The 16,158-nt window shown below is 49.0% G+C and overlaps 7 protein-coding genes and 1 non-coding gene across 8 annotated transcripts; 2 read left to right on the top strand and 6 right to left on the bottom strand.

Annotated features, from left to right (window-relative positions):
- Positions 1-68: 68 nt before the first annotated feature.
- On the bottom strand, positions 69-1,187 carry An12g01400 (hypothetical protein; the record flags this gene model as incomplete). The annotated part of the gene is made up of 1 exon (XM_059750688.1): positions 69-1,187. One exon carries the CDS (start codon positions 1,185-1,187, stop codon positions 69-71), a length of 1,119 nt encoding a protein of 372 aa, XP_059605507.1.
- Positions 1,188-1,915: 728 nt separating this feature from the next.
- tRNA-Thr (CGT) lies at positions 1,916-1,995 on the bottom strand. Its single transcript has one exon. It is a non-coding gene; the product is annotated as a tRNA-Thr (tRNA).
- Positions 1,996-2,172: 177 nt separating this feature from the next.
- On the bottom strand, positions 2,173-3,445 carry An12g01380 (uncharacterized protein; the record flags this gene model as incomplete). The annotated part of the gene is made up of 3 exons (XM_059750687.1): positions 2,173-2,332; positions 2,370-2,949; positions 3,004-3,445. The coding sequence occupies 3 exons, from the start codon at positions 3,443-3,445 to the stop codon at positions 2,173-2,175; spliced, it is 1,182 nt and encodes a 393-aa protein (XP_059605506.1).
- Positions 3,446-4,662: 1,217 nt separating this feature from the next.
- Positions 4,663-7,516, bottom strand: An12g01370 (uncharacterized protein; the record flags this gene model as incomplete). Its single annotated transcript, XM_001395188.3, has 7 exons — positions 4,663-5,205; positions 5,287-5,319; positions 5,626-5,760; positions 5,989-6,033; positions 6,130-6,496; positions 6,556-7,333; positions 7,414-7,516. 7 exons carry the CDS (start codon positions 7,514-7,516, stop codon positions 4,663-4,665), a joined length of 2,004 nt encoding a protein of 667 aa, XP_001395225.3.
- Positions 7,517-8,604: 1,088 nt separating this feature from the next.
- On the bottom strand, positions 8,605-10,540 carry An12g01360 (uncharacterized protein; the record flags this gene model as incomplete). Its single annotated transcript, XM_001395187.3, has 4 exons — positions 8,605-9,126; positions 9,179-9,991; positions 10,043-10,077; positions 10,132-10,540. The coding sequence occupies 4 exons, from the start codon at positions 10,538-10,540 to the stop codon at positions 8,605-8,607; spliced, it is 1,779 nt and encodes a 592-aa protein (XP_001395224.1).
- Positions 10,541-11,615: 1,075 nt separating this feature from the next.
- Positions 11,616-12,642, bottom strand: An12g01350 (40S ribosomal protein uS5; the record flags this gene model as incomplete). Its single annotated transcript, XM_001395186.3, has 3 exons — positions 11,616-11,873; positions 11,944-12,201; positions 12,379-12,642. The coding sequence occupies 3 exons, from the start codon at positions 12,640-12,642 to the stop codon at positions 11,616-11,618; spliced, it is 780 nt and encodes a 259-aa protein (XP_001395223.1).
- Positions 12,643-13,130: 488 nt separating this feature from the next.
- On the top strand, positions 13,131-14,349 carry An12g01340 (uncharacterized protein; the record flags this gene model as incomplete). Its single annotated transcript, XM_059750685.1, has 7 exons — positions 13,131-13,141; positions 13,386-13,477; positions 13,588-13,951; positions 14,030-14,050; positions 14,192-14,206; positions 14,292-14,298; positions 14,341-14,349. The coding sequence occupies 7 exons, from the start codon at positions 13,131-13,133 to the stop codon at positions 14,347-14,349; spliced, it is 519 nt and encodes a 172-aa protein (XP_059605505.1).
- A 544-nt stretch (positions 14,350-14,893) lies between these two features.
- On the top strand, positions 14,894-15,761 carry An12g01330 (uncharacterized protein; the record flags this gene model as incomplete). The annotated part of the gene is made up of 3 exons (XM_001395184.3): positions 14,894-15,097; positions 15,162-15,233; positions 15,294-15,761. 3 exons carry the CDS (start codon positions 14,894-14,896, stop codon positions 15,759-15,761), a joined length of 744 nt encoding a protein of 247 aa, XP_001395221.1.
- Between the last annotated feature and the right edge of the window lie 397 nt (positions 15,762-16,158).

The following is a 16,158-nucleotide window of genomic DNA, read 5'->3' as shown; positions in this document are numbered from 1 at the left end:
GAAACAGGCGGAGAGAGAGAAGAAGGAAAACTAATCTAAGTGCGCAGCGTAACGATGGAAATATCACATCAAGTCTTGGCCACTTCTTGTAAGCCAGAAACAATCCACTTGCGGTTTTCGTTCATCATCCACTTGCAGAGCGTCTCTAAACCATGTCGTGCCGCATATAACTCTTCCATTTCTTTTAAGCACCACCTTCTAATAAGAAAGTGCTCGTAAGTAACGTTCGGATCTCCTGGGCGGCTGCTCGTCCAGTGTCCGAAAACGTTCACTTCGCTGCGATTGATCGTAGCCGTAAGTACTCGTACCTTCCCGTCGAACTTGTCGGCTTCGTCGTTTTTTCCGCAGGCCTTTTGGTAGAGATTTCGCAGAGCTCTGAGCATTAAGGCGGCCATGTGGAGGTTCCGGCGAGGGCCTTGCTCTGCGTCGATTCTCATCTCGATGGAAAAGAAGGGAAGAGCAAAATTTGCATCCCCGGCTATAGGGAACGCGAACTTGAGACTGTCTGGCAAGATGTTGAAAGCAAGTCTATAATCTCCACGTATCGAATTCCACTTATAGCCAATGATGATGTCCGGGTCTGGTATACTGAGAGGTCGTAGTACTGTCTGTCGCGTTTCAAGAGGCTCGGTTTTGAAATGCATTGATACGTGATAGTTCAACTCCGACATATGAATGAGCCATTCAGTGACAAAGAATGGCATAGATAAGCTAAAAGCAGCCAGACCGACAGCACGATTCCTATTCAAGTGTGCATGTTCAAGAGAATATTTGACTTCTGTGGGTGCTGTCAACGTAGAGGGTAACTCGTAGTCTGGTTTGCGTTCCGCGTATGACGGAGGGATTTCCTGCTCGAGGCTAATATTACGGCGTAAGAGGGCTTCTCCATATGCAACTCCATCCGCATAAGTGAGGTTCCTCGTTTTGGTGGCGACTGTGGAAGTCATTGGGCGACCCATATTCGTGAGTGGGAATGAAGGAGAAGACGAAGGGGTTGTTATGTCAATTTCAGGCCAGTGAGCGGGATTGATATTATTGATATAGTTTAAGATGCGTTGTTTGTGATAACTCTCTGGAATATGACTAGAATCCAGCTGGTGGAGAGGGGGCGTGGGTCTTAAAGCATGCACGTTAGCTATCCAAGGACTAAAAAGAGAAAGAGCAGGCACAAAAGTGGAAAGTGTCATGAGAACGGCGAGTGTTTGAGGTACCTTTCGCCACTTGGAGAAGCCATCGCTATTATAATAAGTAGCAAATTGTGGCACTAGCAATTATGTAGTCCCAAGTTGAGATCTGTTCGAGGGACACCGTAGGTCAACAACTGAGGTCAGGTTGTTCGAGTGTTGGGCAATGAGGGAGATGATAGAATGGTTCGGTGCAGAAGAGTGAGTTTGTTTGCGAGGCAAGAGATAATCAGAGCTTGAAGACCGCGAACTTATCGAGCGGCTTTACAGAACTTGTTGGATAATCATGCACCTCACAAAGAAGATGGATGAAGTCTGATTAGAGCGGAATGAAGTTTCTGGCCACAGCTCTTGTGTATGAGGTAAGTATGAGTGTGGTGTCATCTGATTACTCGTTTAGTACGTGATACATACAGCCCACCTTCCTTTCTCTTTCAGGCAACCATACAGTAGTACTATTAAATGGTTGTTCGGCCTCCCAGAATGACTACTAGTTTTGTCATACTGTCGCATGATGATTATATCCTTATCCCTACATGAGAAGTTTATTTAATAGACCGACCCAAAGATACTAAATCATACTGTTAGTATAGGACATTAGCATATACATCACTACTAGTTCCGCCTCCGTCTGTTAAGATTCCAGCAGAAACTGCTGTGACTTGTTTTTGTGTAGTTATTTGTCCATAGCCAGCAAGAAGTTTCAGCAAAAACAAAATAAGACGGATGTCTGCACCGGATGGGGATTGAACCCACGACCTTCGCATACCACCAATACGAGTGCGACGCTCTACCACTGAGCCACCGGTGCTGAATTAGTAAGCATGGTGGCAAATTGGTTTTCATCAGCCTATCCCTTACTTATCCACCATCCATCCAGTTGTTGGCAGTAGGAGATGCCTAGGAAATGCGTGGTGTCATCGCCATTTGTAACAGAAAGATGATATTTAGCCCACTTTCATAGATACATATATAAGGTCGAAATACTCTATGTAGTACGCAACAACGCACCCCCGTGGGTCATGATCCCACAATGGCGATTTGTTAATCTAAGGATAGATTCTAACCTTCCTCGGAGAGTAGTGCTATCACAAGTCTTAACTTCAACGGTACCACGAACGGGTATCAGAAATAGAAAAGTGCCACATCTGATCAGCTATCATACATGATCTATAAATCCTTTACAGAGAGGTAACAGCTTCCCTCAACCTGAGCTGCTGCTCCAGTACTGCCTCGACCATTTCATCCTGTCCCCTCCACTGCATACCTAAGATCCTCTCCGCAGCTGTAGTATCAACCGTCCACCCTCCTTCGATCAGACCCTTCAATTGACATCTGACAGAAGGGAACTTCCGTCTCACCAGGTCCCCTACCCGTTCCCACGATCCAGCCGGTGCCGACAAAATGAATTCCGTCCCAGAGACAATCTCCGTCTGCAGCGCCCGCAAGTGTGCCTCTGCCACGTCCCGCACATCCACCCACGCGTTCGGTATCGTTGGCTTTCCAGAATGTAGGCTATCCCAAAACATCGAGTTTATTCCGTCCATCTTCTCGGGCGTTTCTTGAATCAGACTCTCGCCGAGGACGAAACTGGGGTGGAAGGTGACAAGGGTAAAGTGCGGGTTCTGACTGGCCAGGAAGTCCCGTGTGACTTGATGGGCTGATATCTTCGAGATGCTATATTTGAAACCATGTCCGAAGGGGCCTTCGAGCAAGTCTGGGGTTAGGTCTATGGGGATAATTTCATTCGTGTTGTCTATAGTATCTGTTGATCAGTCTTTCTTTGGATCACTGTAAGGATGCGACGAAATAAAATCACCTCTGACAAGCACGTCTTTCTCGCAAAGAGACATAGGAGGTGTTAAAGCTAGTACTGATGATACAATAATCACTTTCTTGATCTGAGGGAACCCTAGCGCGGAAAAGAGAACGGATTCGGTGCCTTTGACTGCCGGATCGATATACCCTGTTTGCAGGTCGAAACCGGCACCTGGCATTGGTGAGGCCAGGTGAATAAGGTGATCCACGCCGTCAAGAGCAGGTTTGAATGCGTCTCGGACTGTGATATCAGGAATGATTATAGTCTCAATTTGGTTGTTGAAATCCGGGTAACGGTCCCGTAGAACGGCTTCCTGCTCGGGTCTGCGGATGCTTAGTCGCACTCGGTATCCCGCCTGTAGGGATACGAGGGCGACTTGGAAGCCGATGAACCCCGTCGCGCCGGTGATAAACACAAGGGGGGGAGGGGAGGGAAGCGACATGTTGCGTGGGTTTTCTCGGACACTTGGTGGACGTTGTTCTAGGGAGACCGACCCTTTTCATAACACCTTCGAGCTACGAGGGGAAGAAGAAGCAATCCTACCCAGATAGATGTACGGCAAATCTCCAGATAACTAGTGATCATCAGTACTGTCTACTAAACTAACTAACAACTAGTATCATGTCCCAACGTTCCTCGCTCGGCTTAGATCACTAATCTTCATACAAAGTTAAAGTGGATCCCGATCGATTAGTGGTCGTCGATCCAGTCGACCCAAATATCTGTCCAATTGTAGGACACTCGGTGATCGGCTTTTACCTTCCATGCCGCTTATGAATCAATCAGTCTCCAACGTCCTATTGACACTGATCTGATCAGCTTCCCGGTCCCTTTATAGCTACTCGTGGCCAAACGCGCGGTGCTGCGGAGCATATTAGTATACATCGAAAGGAATAGGACTTGATGGGCTTCAGCAAGGTGGTTTGGGGCATCTGGATTCCTATACTTAGCTACTATCATTTCTATCTATTCGGCATCCCACTTCCTCCCATCCAGCCTCGGCCTCGGACTGGATCACGCATCAAGATAACTACGTATCTACCTGAAACACGCAAGAGAGCGTAATTCTCCGGCCCCCGGAGAAGCCACCAACTTTGATTATCTCATCCTTCCATGGGACCCACCAAATTAACCTCGAGATGAGGCAGGTTTTGTGGATCGGGTTCAACTACTACTAATCAAGAAGTGACAGAAGTCGCGGAAACTTTACTTCGATAATCAATCTTCCTGTCATGCTAGCCGAGCCAAGGGTACAGGTGCAGATCGTATACCAGTGGATGATCTATAGACGGCGGTTATTAACTTAGAAGACCACCCCGTCAATATGATATACAGATATGCTCCATGAACTTCAGAATACGTTCGTGAGCCGATTACAGTAAAACCTTCAGCTTACATTAAATCTCTATAATACTTACAAATACCAATGACTTTTGTTGAGAGAAACAATGTAGATATTGGCCTGAAGCGAAATGGGAGGAGCTAGCAGGAAGCTATGGAACACCGTGATATTGTAGAAAATAGGACGGCTGTATAATCACCCTAACAAACAATCAAAGGGCAAACAGCACCATGGGCAGTCCATCAACCTCCCTCTATATGCCAAAAGAATACCTCATCCCCATAGACCAATTTCTGCACCCTGGATTGCTTCAAGCACTAAGCGCTTTCCCAAGCGACCGGCTTGTTTTCCTTTGCCCAAAGCTTCTCCGCATCACTTCCAAACGGAGGAGGAACGAATCCATTGACGCGCCATAGTCTCCTTTCAGTCTCATCAACATGAAACTCCCAATCATAACCTCTATCGGCAATATGAGGCTTCAAGGCTTTTTCAATCGCGTAGCACGTATTCTTGTAAACGTGGTCCTCATTTTCGAGCCGAACGGCAATGTGGTCGGCAACAATTCGAATAAACGGCTTCTCGGTTCGGTTTTCAGCGCCGACCCAGGTATCTCCGGGGGGGAGCTTCATAAAGTTGATGACAACATAGAATGCAGGAAGGCCGATTCGAGTGTAGAGCTTTGTGATATCTTCCGTCAGAGCTTTTTTGGAAGCGGTGTCCTCGAAGGTGCCGGAGGGGTGATAGATGAGCCAAAGGGGCATTTTGAGTATGTGGTTATAAGCCAAAATCTTTAGAAACGTCTCAAAGTAGAAAAATGGGGGATGATTGGAAGAAGATGGGACGCAGATGTAAGACGACGACTACTATACCTTATAAGTTTATAGCTGAGCCCATCCCAAGACAAAGTTCCTTTCTCCATATTACCTCACCTGGTTTCTTACGTGACTCTTGGAAATCCCTAAAAGCATGCCCACCTATACAGCTACCAATGTCTATCGGGCATTTCATGATATTTTGAAACGCCGAATAGTATACTAGTCAGTGAGTTTCCGGGTTCGGTGCTTGGGTGTGGGGTTGGTCGGATGGATCAGTAATCATCAGTACCGCATGGATCAGTAATCGGATAACTACAAGACGCCCTGGGTAAATTGCGCATAGACGAATGGGTGAATAGATAATAACCGGCGGCAGAGAGATCTTCGGCTTTTATCGAAGGTATTTGCCCTGCTCCATTGCTAATTATTGTGATGGACAATGGTGTTGTCACACCTACTACTGACCTTGCACTCGGGGCCTTCGCACAAGCGAAGGAACCCAGGCAATTGCACATCCTCCCGGGAGGAAGTCTCGACCCATATAATGGGCAACCCTTCGATGAAAATGCGCCGGTACAGGTCATATTCTTGAAAGATCATCTAGGAGAACGGGTAAACTACACTGATTCTTGCTGATCATTAATGTATCTCGGTTTGCTGGAATGGAAAGCCATCTACATATTAAGCGTTCATATCAACATAAGAAAGAGCAAGCTGCATCCTTAATCGACTATCACATCAATCACGAATCGTCTCTCATCAAAGTCTCGAGCGAGGAAAATGGGTGTCACAGTCCATTGGTTTGCTTGGCCACGAGGTCATATCTACCGTGGGCTCTCCCCCGAGGACCAGGCCATCAATCAAATCACTATTCTGCAAATCGTCAATACATCGACCACACAACTAAAACAGGAAATGAAAGGTAAACTCACTAAGTGACTCCGGGCCGGTATACGGCTTCTCACTGACCTTCTTGCCCCCTTTCAGCTCAATAATCTTCAGCTCAGACGACAAATCAACCTGTCTAGCAGTCGTCGCCTTTTCCTGCATCTGGCGCGGAAAATCTACCTCCACCTTCTTCATCGGCTTGCAGAGCCAGAAGCCCGCATCCACGCAGTAATCCTTGAAATGGATTCTCTGCAATCTCTTGGCGTCAAACCAATGCAGGAACGGGTCCGCATCGACAATGAATCCAAAGAGAGTCAGTGAGCGGATGGATAATTTCTGGCGAGTGCGACCCACGGACATGGCACGCACTTTGGCCTTTTCGATGACCATCTTGTCGAGGTATTCGGCTTGGCCGAGCTTGTGGTCAAGTGCGCCGGTGCCGTCGCCGCTGGTTATGGGTTTGCTGTTAGTAACTAAACGCGAAGGAGAGGTGGAAGGGATGCTTACAAGTACACTGGTTCCGCATACTGAGCCTTGTTGAGCTTCCAGCCTCCCTTGATGTAGGGCCAATCGCCAGTCTTGCTCTTGCGGATACGGGGAGGCAAGGCCATGCCGAGTTCCAGTTCCTCAAGGTCAACGTTCAACCAGGCGGCCTGCCAGATGTATTTCTGGTATGACTGCATCATGCCAGTAATTTTGAGCCTGTGGAGGTTGCGGAATAGACAGAGAGGGGACATCTGCTCGAGATCAAGCATGATGAGTTCCGGCTCAACTTTGCTGTCGGTTTTATTGTCATCATCACTGATGTTCTCCTTATTGTCCAGGTCGCTAGGCCAGAACACGTCAAGTCCAAGCGAGTGACGATCATCAGTAAGACGCTCCCAGGTCTCACCGCCGCGGAACTCCAAGAGAGGCTTCTCCGGGGTGGCTTCATCGGCAGATAGGAGCTGAACAGACTCCACCTCGGTCTCGGTTTCAGGCTCCTCCCGCATCAAGTTAGCCATTCTGTATAGGGCGGAGCGGATGAGCGAGCTCGAACGGCTGGATGCGACGCTGGATCCTCGAACGAGGGACTGGGAGCGCGTGCGAGATTGCGAACGAGGGCGTCTGGAAAGTTCGGCCACACGAGCTGTTGCTAGGGGAGTGCCAGTGAATGCCGCATCGTTCATGCTGAAGCGACGGCTTCTGCGCTTGTCTGTGTCGGCGCTGTTGGCAGCAGGGGCATGGGTGTTTTGCTCATGTTCTTGGTTAAATGGAAATCTTTCGTGCAAGGGCTTGTCTTTATCTGGATAGAGAGAGTATAAGGTAGATGGTGAGGGATACGGATCTCAGCTAAGGAGAGAAGAAGGTAAATTCAATACTGACCTGCTTCGATGCGGTCGTGAATGGGCTGATTGTAAGCTTCAGCATCTTTCCAGAACTCTTCTCCAAGGAGAGTAGCCTTCCAGTGATCCGGATAGTTCTCCATCGTGAGCAGTTGGTATCCGCCAGCAATGGAGCTGTGGTGGAGAAGACCTCAGTTGAACAGATGGTTGCTGCGCCGAGATCTCCCGTGGAGAATCAGGTGAGGAGTGGTGAAAGTAAAGAAAATGAGAAAACAACGGCGGCAAGCGGACGAACACATATTGTTGCAGCCAGGAAGTCATTCACTGATGCTGAGAGTGGAGTAGCTCGGCGTGTGTGCACAAGTAAACATCTCTTCTTTGCTGCCGGACAGACAAAACCGCCTCAAACATACTTGCTTCATAGAGAAGATCGACAAAGGAACTACACAACAAAGACTTTCACCAGACACAGCTTTTGCATGCTCCATTGTCAGCTGCTACAGTTTCTTTATATACACATTATCCCTGTCAAGCTTTGTTGTGGCTATTTTTCCCTAGCCTCAAGATCCTGAACACCATGGACGGCTTTCTCCAGTTTCATCGCTCTAATTACTACGATATTCCAAGCCGCTTGGATTCTACTATTAATCCAGACATAACACAACACACCCTGCAGCCACTGTCTAATACAACATATCTCACTATAATTCCAGAACCCACTGTCGTCAGGCCACAAGACCAGTACGTTATGTCCCATATTACTATCGATAATACTAACTAGGATGAGAACGTCCAAGCCTCAGGGATACCTGACGAGGTGACATGTTCAATCATCATGGTACCTACCTACGCCAGCGTGAGCGCACCTGTGCGGTCAAATCGTGGCAACCCAGTTACTTCTACCACCAGCAGCCTCACCACCACCAGCCTCTTCGGTATCACCACGTTGCAATACATATAGATTCGCAAATGCGATCTTTTTGATATGCAACACAGACACCACCCATTCCCATCAGTTTACTGCACAGAGACGAACTTGCTACCTAATCTACAATGAGTGCCGACATCGAAATAAAGGAGGATACGTAAAATACACCGGGCCAAATGGTATATCATCGCTATACCAAGATGTGCACATTTTCAGGATTTCAATGTACACAGCCAGATTGGATAGTGTCATTCTGCTTTATGCCAGCCAATCCTCCATCACGCATCAGCTTCTCCAAACACCTCATCTCCTTCGGAAAAGAAGCGGTACTTCCTCCCCCATAGCCAAGGTTATAATCGAGGTGCTTTGGTTCAACACTCTTTCAGCATTGATTCTGCCCTTTTCACTGCTGTCGGCCAACTCGATGCGGTACTGTCGGAGAACTGTCGTAAGCGCAGCAACAAATTCGACCTGCGAGAACTTCTTTCCCAGGCATGCGCGGAACCCATCGCTAAATGGGATATAGGCACCTCGGACGGGTTTATGGATAGTAGGATATTCCAACCCCGGGCCAGCGAGTCCAGGTAGATCGGCGTTTCTGGCCAAGAAGCTACCCTTGTTGCGCGCATCCCACCTCTGTGGTTGAAATAGCGTGGCGTCGTCCCCCCAGTATTCTTCAGAATAGTGAAGACCATTCGTATTCAAGTTTATGTAGGTGCCTGGTTCCAAGACGTAGTCTTTGCCGTCGTAGTGGATGACGCTCGGTGAGTCCCCTGTACATTTTGGTATGGTGATAACCGGAGGGTAGAGGCGCATCGTCTCGAGCTGAATTGCAGTTAGCTTGTCACCAGTCATACAGGAAGGACTTTCGGCGTACCATCACACAAAGAGGGGTGACGAGCTTAGGGAATGCATCATCGTAGTTCCAGTCCTCAATATTCGGCAGTTTATCTTTGGTCGCCTCGGATATGCCGTTATGTACCCAGTCTTGAACATTTTGATGGAGAGCAAGCAGTACCAAAGCAAATCTCGAGGTTGTTGCTGTCGTTTCATGCCCAGCAATGGTAAACAAATGCATATTGCTGATGATTTCTCGGTCAGAAAGACCTGCGTCCTTGGTATCCCCAGGCTTCCTGGAGATTAACATGCCTTCGATGAGATTTGAGGGATTTTCTTCTCCGCTTAATCTTGATTCTGTGGTAGTAATCAACCTCTGTAGATACTTGTCTAGATCCCGGTGAGCCGCAAAGTCTTGCTTGAAGAACGGAACCAACGGTCTCGGGACCCATTTAGGTAGCATGTTGTTCGCCAGTGCCATGGTGGGGATGTGCAGATTCATATAAGCCACTACTGATCGGAATGTAAAGTCGAATCCTGTCGGTGGGGTGGGACTGTCCCTGAAAATGTCCTCCGGGTTCTTGAGCGAATCCTGAGGCAGTAGCTTGAAGGGCGCCTTTACTCCAAACCCAGCGCCCGAGAGCACGTTCAGGGTAAGCTTGTGGATGTCGTCCCTAGTACTTTCCACCGTGAATCCCGATCCACGAGTGGAATCTAGAGGGGACGCCTCCGCCCATTGCGCGATCATGTCCTGTGTTTGTTGAATAGACTCTTCCCATACCAGGGCATTATTCTTCTCATGGAACGTGGTTGCCGTGTATCGACGGTGGTGAGACCATTCTTTGTCCTCACACTAGACAAGTCAGTCCACAACCTTCCTGGAATTGCGAAAAGTGGTACCCACCGTGACGACATTAGGCCCATACATATCCAATATGCCTAAGATACCATTAGCATCCGAGTCTGTACAACTGATAAGGGTTGGAGACCCACGATATAGCTTGACTGGCTTTGGAAAGTCCTGTCGGGCATTGACGATCTGGCAGACCACAGAAGCATCTGCAACGCTACAAAAAACACCCCGAGGATTGACCAGTATGTAGACCTTCCCGTACCTCTTCACCTGGCGATTCCTGACAGTCCAGCGATAGGTGCCGACATTATCGTACAGGAGATCGCCCATCCATTGGGGAAGACAATACTCTGCAAGGAGCGGGAGTAGCCAGCCGAACAATATTATGAATATAATGCTGACATTGTACGGGGACGCAACATAAGGAAGCTTAGTGCGCTGCGCTTTGCGAATATTTTGGGCGAGGTTCCAGATGTAATCAAAAACAACCAGGCCGATGAAGCCTAAGACGAGTGTGTACGCGATCATCGCACTGGGGAGCCCAAGCATCGGGCGGGTATTCGCGTCAGCAGAACTTTACTTTGCAGGAACGAAGGAATCACTGGGTAATAAATAAGCATCAGCTCATCGACCGGCGATTCCCTCAAATCCCGTCGGATTATTGTTTCCCCCCTAATAAGCGCCAGGTTGTCAGCGGCGCAGCGCAGCTGACATGTGCTAGGCTTGAGTCGCACTGACTTTGAGTTTAAATGAGTAGTCTGTAATACTCTCCGGCGCTTAGCGAGATATGAAGGGAGACTTCAGGAGGAAGGTATACCAACCTGATGGTGGTACCAACAGAGGCAAAAGGGAGGTGACATGTCTATCAACCCAGTAACTCCATGGATCTCGGACTGTCTTCGATTGGCAGCTGAAGGCGTGGCTGCAGGACGCACGGGAGATGGATCATGCGCCACGGGTTCTGCAATCTGCTATCGTTTCATTCGACAGTATCTAGCGAATGAGAATCCGTCTATTCTGATTGCATAGATTGCAATTGACTCGGGTGCAGAAAACGAGAAGGTACGGGGAACGTCGGCTGGTTATCGACATTGTTGGTGGCTGGGGGCGTAAGATAGATAAGCAAGCAGTGGGTTTGGGCGGAGCCATATGCGGAATCTGGAACACAATCCAGGCACAACTTCTCCACTACATTGCTTGAGACCAGAAAAGTTCTGTCCGAACTACGTCACTACGATAATCTGGAAAATCGCAAAGTCTAGAGAGCAGCTCCTGTTCGTCAAATCGAGCACTACGTCGCATGGATCTCTTATGGAAGGCCTGGCCCATCCTACTATACCCTGACGGTGCAGGCGGTGCAATGCAGGAACCCGTCAGCCATCCGTTTCAAGTACTGTCGGCTTGCCGTAAGAGAGCTTGAATCGACATCACGTTGTTTCTTCTTGTTCACTGTTCCCGTGTTCATTACATCCATGAATACCGTATATAGCGTAGCATAGCGCGAAAAGTCAGGATTTGCCGGTACTGCCGATCCTACAACCGAAAAAGAGACTTTTGAAAACCCGTAGGAAAATAGTTCGATTCAAAAACAATCATGCAAGGTTATTCCCATCATAGCACTATCCTAGTACTTCTTGCCCTGACGCAGGACATCACCGAACTCCTCCAGAGGGCTGCGGATGAGCTTAGTCTCCTTCCAGAGGTTGGGGGTGAGGAAGCCGTAGGTGTTGACGACGGCAAGGAAAGTAGCCTTGAGAGTGTTCTCGAGGGTCTTGGTGGAACCGGAAGAGCAGGTGTAGGCGTCCTGGACACCGGCAAGCTGGAGCAGACGCTTGACAGCGGGGGAGGCAACGAGACCGGTACCACGGGGAGCGGGGATAAGCTATAACCGGGTTAGCATATTGGCCGGACGGAAAAGCGAAATCGAGGATCGAAAAAGAGTCGCGACATACTCTGACGGAGACGGAACCACACTTGGCGCTCTGCTTAACGGGCAGAGAGTGAGGCTCACCAAGGTTGGTACCCCAGTAACCTCTACGGACGGGGAGAACGCTGAGCTTGGCGATGGTGATGGCAGCACGGATAGCGGTAGCGACTTCCTTGGAGGTCTTGATACCGAGACCGATGTGACCCTCGGAGTCACCGATGACGACGACGGCCTTGAAGCGGGTACGCTGACCGGCACGGGTCTGCTTCTGGACGGGTTTGATCTAAATTTTCCAGCCGTCAGCACCTCCCATTTTTTTTTCGATATATCCTTTTTGATCCCATCATGTCTGCAATTCCGATCCACGTATCAATTCCACCCGCGCATTCAATCCTATTTCCCGCGCACAATCGTAGATCTTCCTTGTCGACAATTCGGTAATCGGGCGATCGGTTCGTACCTTCATGACCTCATCCTTCAGCTTGGGGAGGAAGAAGTCCACAATCTGGTACTCCTTCACGGGCAGGGAGTGCAGGTAGATCTGCTCCATGCTGGTGATCTTGCCAGCCTTGACGAGACGGCCGAGCTTGGTGACGGGCTGCCATTCCTTCTCCTGCTCCTTGGCACCACCGCGACGACCACGGCGACCACGGCCACGGCCACGGTCACCACCACGGTCACCGCGAGAGCCGAATCCTCCACGTCCACGGGGAGCGTCAGCCATGTTGGATATATATGGCGATTGAGAAAGTCGGGGGGGAGAGGTAACGGACGGGAGGTGTCGTTGGGGTTGTCGACGTCGAGGTTGACTTTCTTCTCGCTATCCACAACTGTTTTGGCACCTGGGAAATTTCGCTGGCGGGTGCGCTAAGCGAGCCCGCAGCCCTGTGCCCTAAGGTGGCCTCCCGATTAGGTAACCCGAACGGGACCCCCCATCCCGTATCATCATGTGATAAGTGGATTATACCCCATTGGGAGCTGTTATCTTCCAATGATTTTGCTTTGTTTTTCCCATTTCAATCCCGTTGATGTTCTTATCGGCGGTCTGGGGTTCTGATCCAATTACTTGAAGTTATCAGAGCTCCCCTTTGGGCCCTCTTCTGCTCTTCTCCAACTATTTACAAATCCGGGGCACTGGGATTGTTGTCTTCATCCCCTATTATTTGCATTAATTAGTCTCACTAAATATATAGTCGTATTTATTCTTTGATCATGCTCCGGTGGTATGTCCCTATCCATCCTGATGATCAATATTTCCATCGCTGATCAGGCACAGGTATCAAGCGAGGTTGGCCAAGCAGCCTATCCTCACTGCTAGTGTGACGAGTGCTGTAAGAACTCCATTCTTCTTTCTTACAAATCAAGATTCATTTCCTCTCGTACTCTCTATTATCTAATGTCAACCCCGACGTAATACCAATTTGAGCTGACCTTTATTTCCCATGCGGACTAGCTGTTGTTTGGTAGTGGAGATGTTCTAGCCCAACAACTAGTCGATCGTAAGGGATTTGATAAGCACGACCTGGCAAGAACGGGACGCATGGCCCTTTATGGTGGAGGTGAGCTACCATATAATCCCTTGTCAATCTGGGATCTTCTTTCTGCCCTTGGAAGTCCTGGGAAAGCCTTCCTCCATACAATGGGAAGTGGTCAAGCTAACATATAACAGCGATCTTCGGGCCGGCTGCTACCACCTGGTACGGTGTTCTCCAGCGTCACGTCGTCCTGAATAACGCCAAAACTACCCTCATTGCCCGTGTCATCGCGGATCAATGTGTCTTCACTCCCGCACACCTTACTTGTTTCTTGTCCTCCATGGCTATCATGGAAGGCACCGATCCGATCGAGAAGTGGCGCAATGGTTTCGTTCCCAGCTTCAAAGCAAACCTTGCGATTTGGCCTCTCGTTCAAGGAGTCAACTTTGCCATCGTGCCACTTGAGTACCGCGTGCTTTTTGTCAACCTAGTCGCTTTGGGTGTGTATTCCGGCCTTCTACTAATATCGAATGATGCTGACGCCATTAGGCTGGAACTGTTTGTTGAGCTTGATTAACAGCGGTGAGAAGTGATTTTGATTTTCAATACCCTGTCTGTTGTAGACACTCTTTGCAGATATCCCTACACTGTCCATAGGTACTAGATGTTTTCTGGTCCAGTTGTTTTTCATTTGAATTCTGATATCTACGGCATTTTGCATGTTATATAGATTAATTTGAGGGTACTAAGTACTACTATGTTGTTTGGGATCATAGGATACTATTAAGTTACTGGTAGTATGGATTTAGTACTGTAAGTAGTTGTGTGGTTTCCATTGCTGTTCGTCAAACAGGCTAGTAGTAAGCAGATTGCGGATTTATATATTTCAAAGTTGTAGTAGTATTGTAAGTAACCGACAGTAGCACTACTACTACTTGCTCTCAAAGCTGGACTAAGTAAATCGAGGGGATTGTCGATGAGTAGCCTGTAAAATAAAATTATCTCATTTTAACTAAATAATAAACTATAAATAATCTGCCATGATGTCGACAAGATGGCATTCCCGGCGATTAGGGCTGGGGTTGGGCAGCGGTTAGCCTATGAAAGCACTGCAAAGCGGCGTGGCCCAAAAGGGTAAGGTTCCAATCGTGTCCCCAATGCGGCTTTCTCCAAACCATCAAAACTTCAGGTTGTGATTTTCTGTCGTCGCCTCAAAGAATCCACCCTCTATCACGACTGCTCTCGCCGTGATTCTGCCTGGAGCAGACGACTCAACTTCGCGTGAACCGATCGCGCCACTCCTTGCTCCTACTCTGAGCCTGTCACCCCCCAGCTGCGCCTTCCTCCGCCAATCTCTCTCCGACACAAAATTTGCCATCCGCGCTATTTTGTCTCTTCCCCTCCGACACGACCGCTCTCCCTCCCATCACCACAATCCCGCCGCTGCATCCTCTTCAACCACCTCTCACTTTCCCCTCACTTCCTCACTCAACTTTCATAATGGCCGCTGTTGCTGAGAACGGCCACGCGCCCGTGGCTGACGAGAACGCCGCCCCCGTTGCTGCCGCCGTCGAACAGAAGGAACAGACCGAGAAGACGAATGGAGACTCTGTCACAGTATTCCACGACCCCGAAAACTTCAATGTGAAGCATCCTTTGATGCACGAGTGGACTCTGTGGTTTACCAAGCCCCCTAGCGGCAAGGTACGGATTCTTGCCGAATCAGACGCAGCAGTGGATCAGACAACTAACCTTTCCTGTGCGATAGGGCGATAACTGGAATGATCTGTTGAAGGAAGTCGTGACTTTCAACTCCGTTGAGGAATTCTGGGGTATCTACGTATGTGTTCTTTTTTTGGGTTCACCGAGGAGACCTGCCCGCTAACCAATGCTTCCATAGAACAACATCTCGCCGACATCCGAGTTGGGCCTCAAAGCAGACTACCATCTCTTCAAGAAGGGAGTTCGTCCCGAGTGGGAAGACCCCCAGAACAAGCACGGAGGCAAGTGGTCATACTCTTTCAAGGACAAGCGCTCCGTGCCCATCGACGACCTGTGGCTGCACGCACAACTGGCCGCTATTGGCGAGACTCTTGAGAACGACGGTGACAACGAGGTTATGGGTGTTGTTGTGAACGTACGCAAGGGCTTCTACCGTGTTGGTCTGTGGACTCGGACTGTTGGCAAGAGTATCCCCGGAGACAAGAATGGTCGCACACCCGCACAGGGCAAGGAGATCCTCGAGAACATCGGCCGGCGCTTCAAGGAAGTCCTTCGTCTCAAGGAGGCTGATGCCGTTGAGTTCTCGGGTCACACGGACAGCGCACACAGCGGCAGCACGAGAGCCAAGGCCAAGTACACTGTCTAAGGTATATAACCTGTGTGTGCAGCTCCATTTACGAGGTATTCATTGCGGATCTGTTTCTTTGCTACGGAATAATGGGAAGTCTTTGTGACGATGGTTGATAACGAATCCGAATGGACCGGCATGAGGAAATGCGCGTCCGACTTGCTTGCATTTGCAGTTACAGTGGTGGTTCGGTCATAGGCACTGATGGCATGTTTCTTTCCCTCAGTACGTATTTCTGACGAGGTTTATACCATATTTCATCGAGTTATAGCTTTACGCCTCTAGTGGCCCACAAAATAACGAAAAACACTCTTAAAACATCTTATTCTAGTGCATTCTCAATAGACATTCAGCTGCTTCTGGCTCAACTCTTTCCATCTTGTGTGCCTAAAACTGACAACCATCTGGGATAGGG

Source organism: Aspergillus niger (assembly GCF_000002855.4).
Source record: "Aspergillus niger supercontig An12".
NCBI classification, from domain to species: domain Eukaryota; kingdom Fungi; phylum Ascomycota; class Eurotiomycetes; order Eurotiales; family Aspergillaceae; genus Aspergillus; species Aspergillus niger.
Note: the sequence above shows the minus strand (reverse complement) of the source record. Positions and strands in the feature narration are given on the sequence as shown.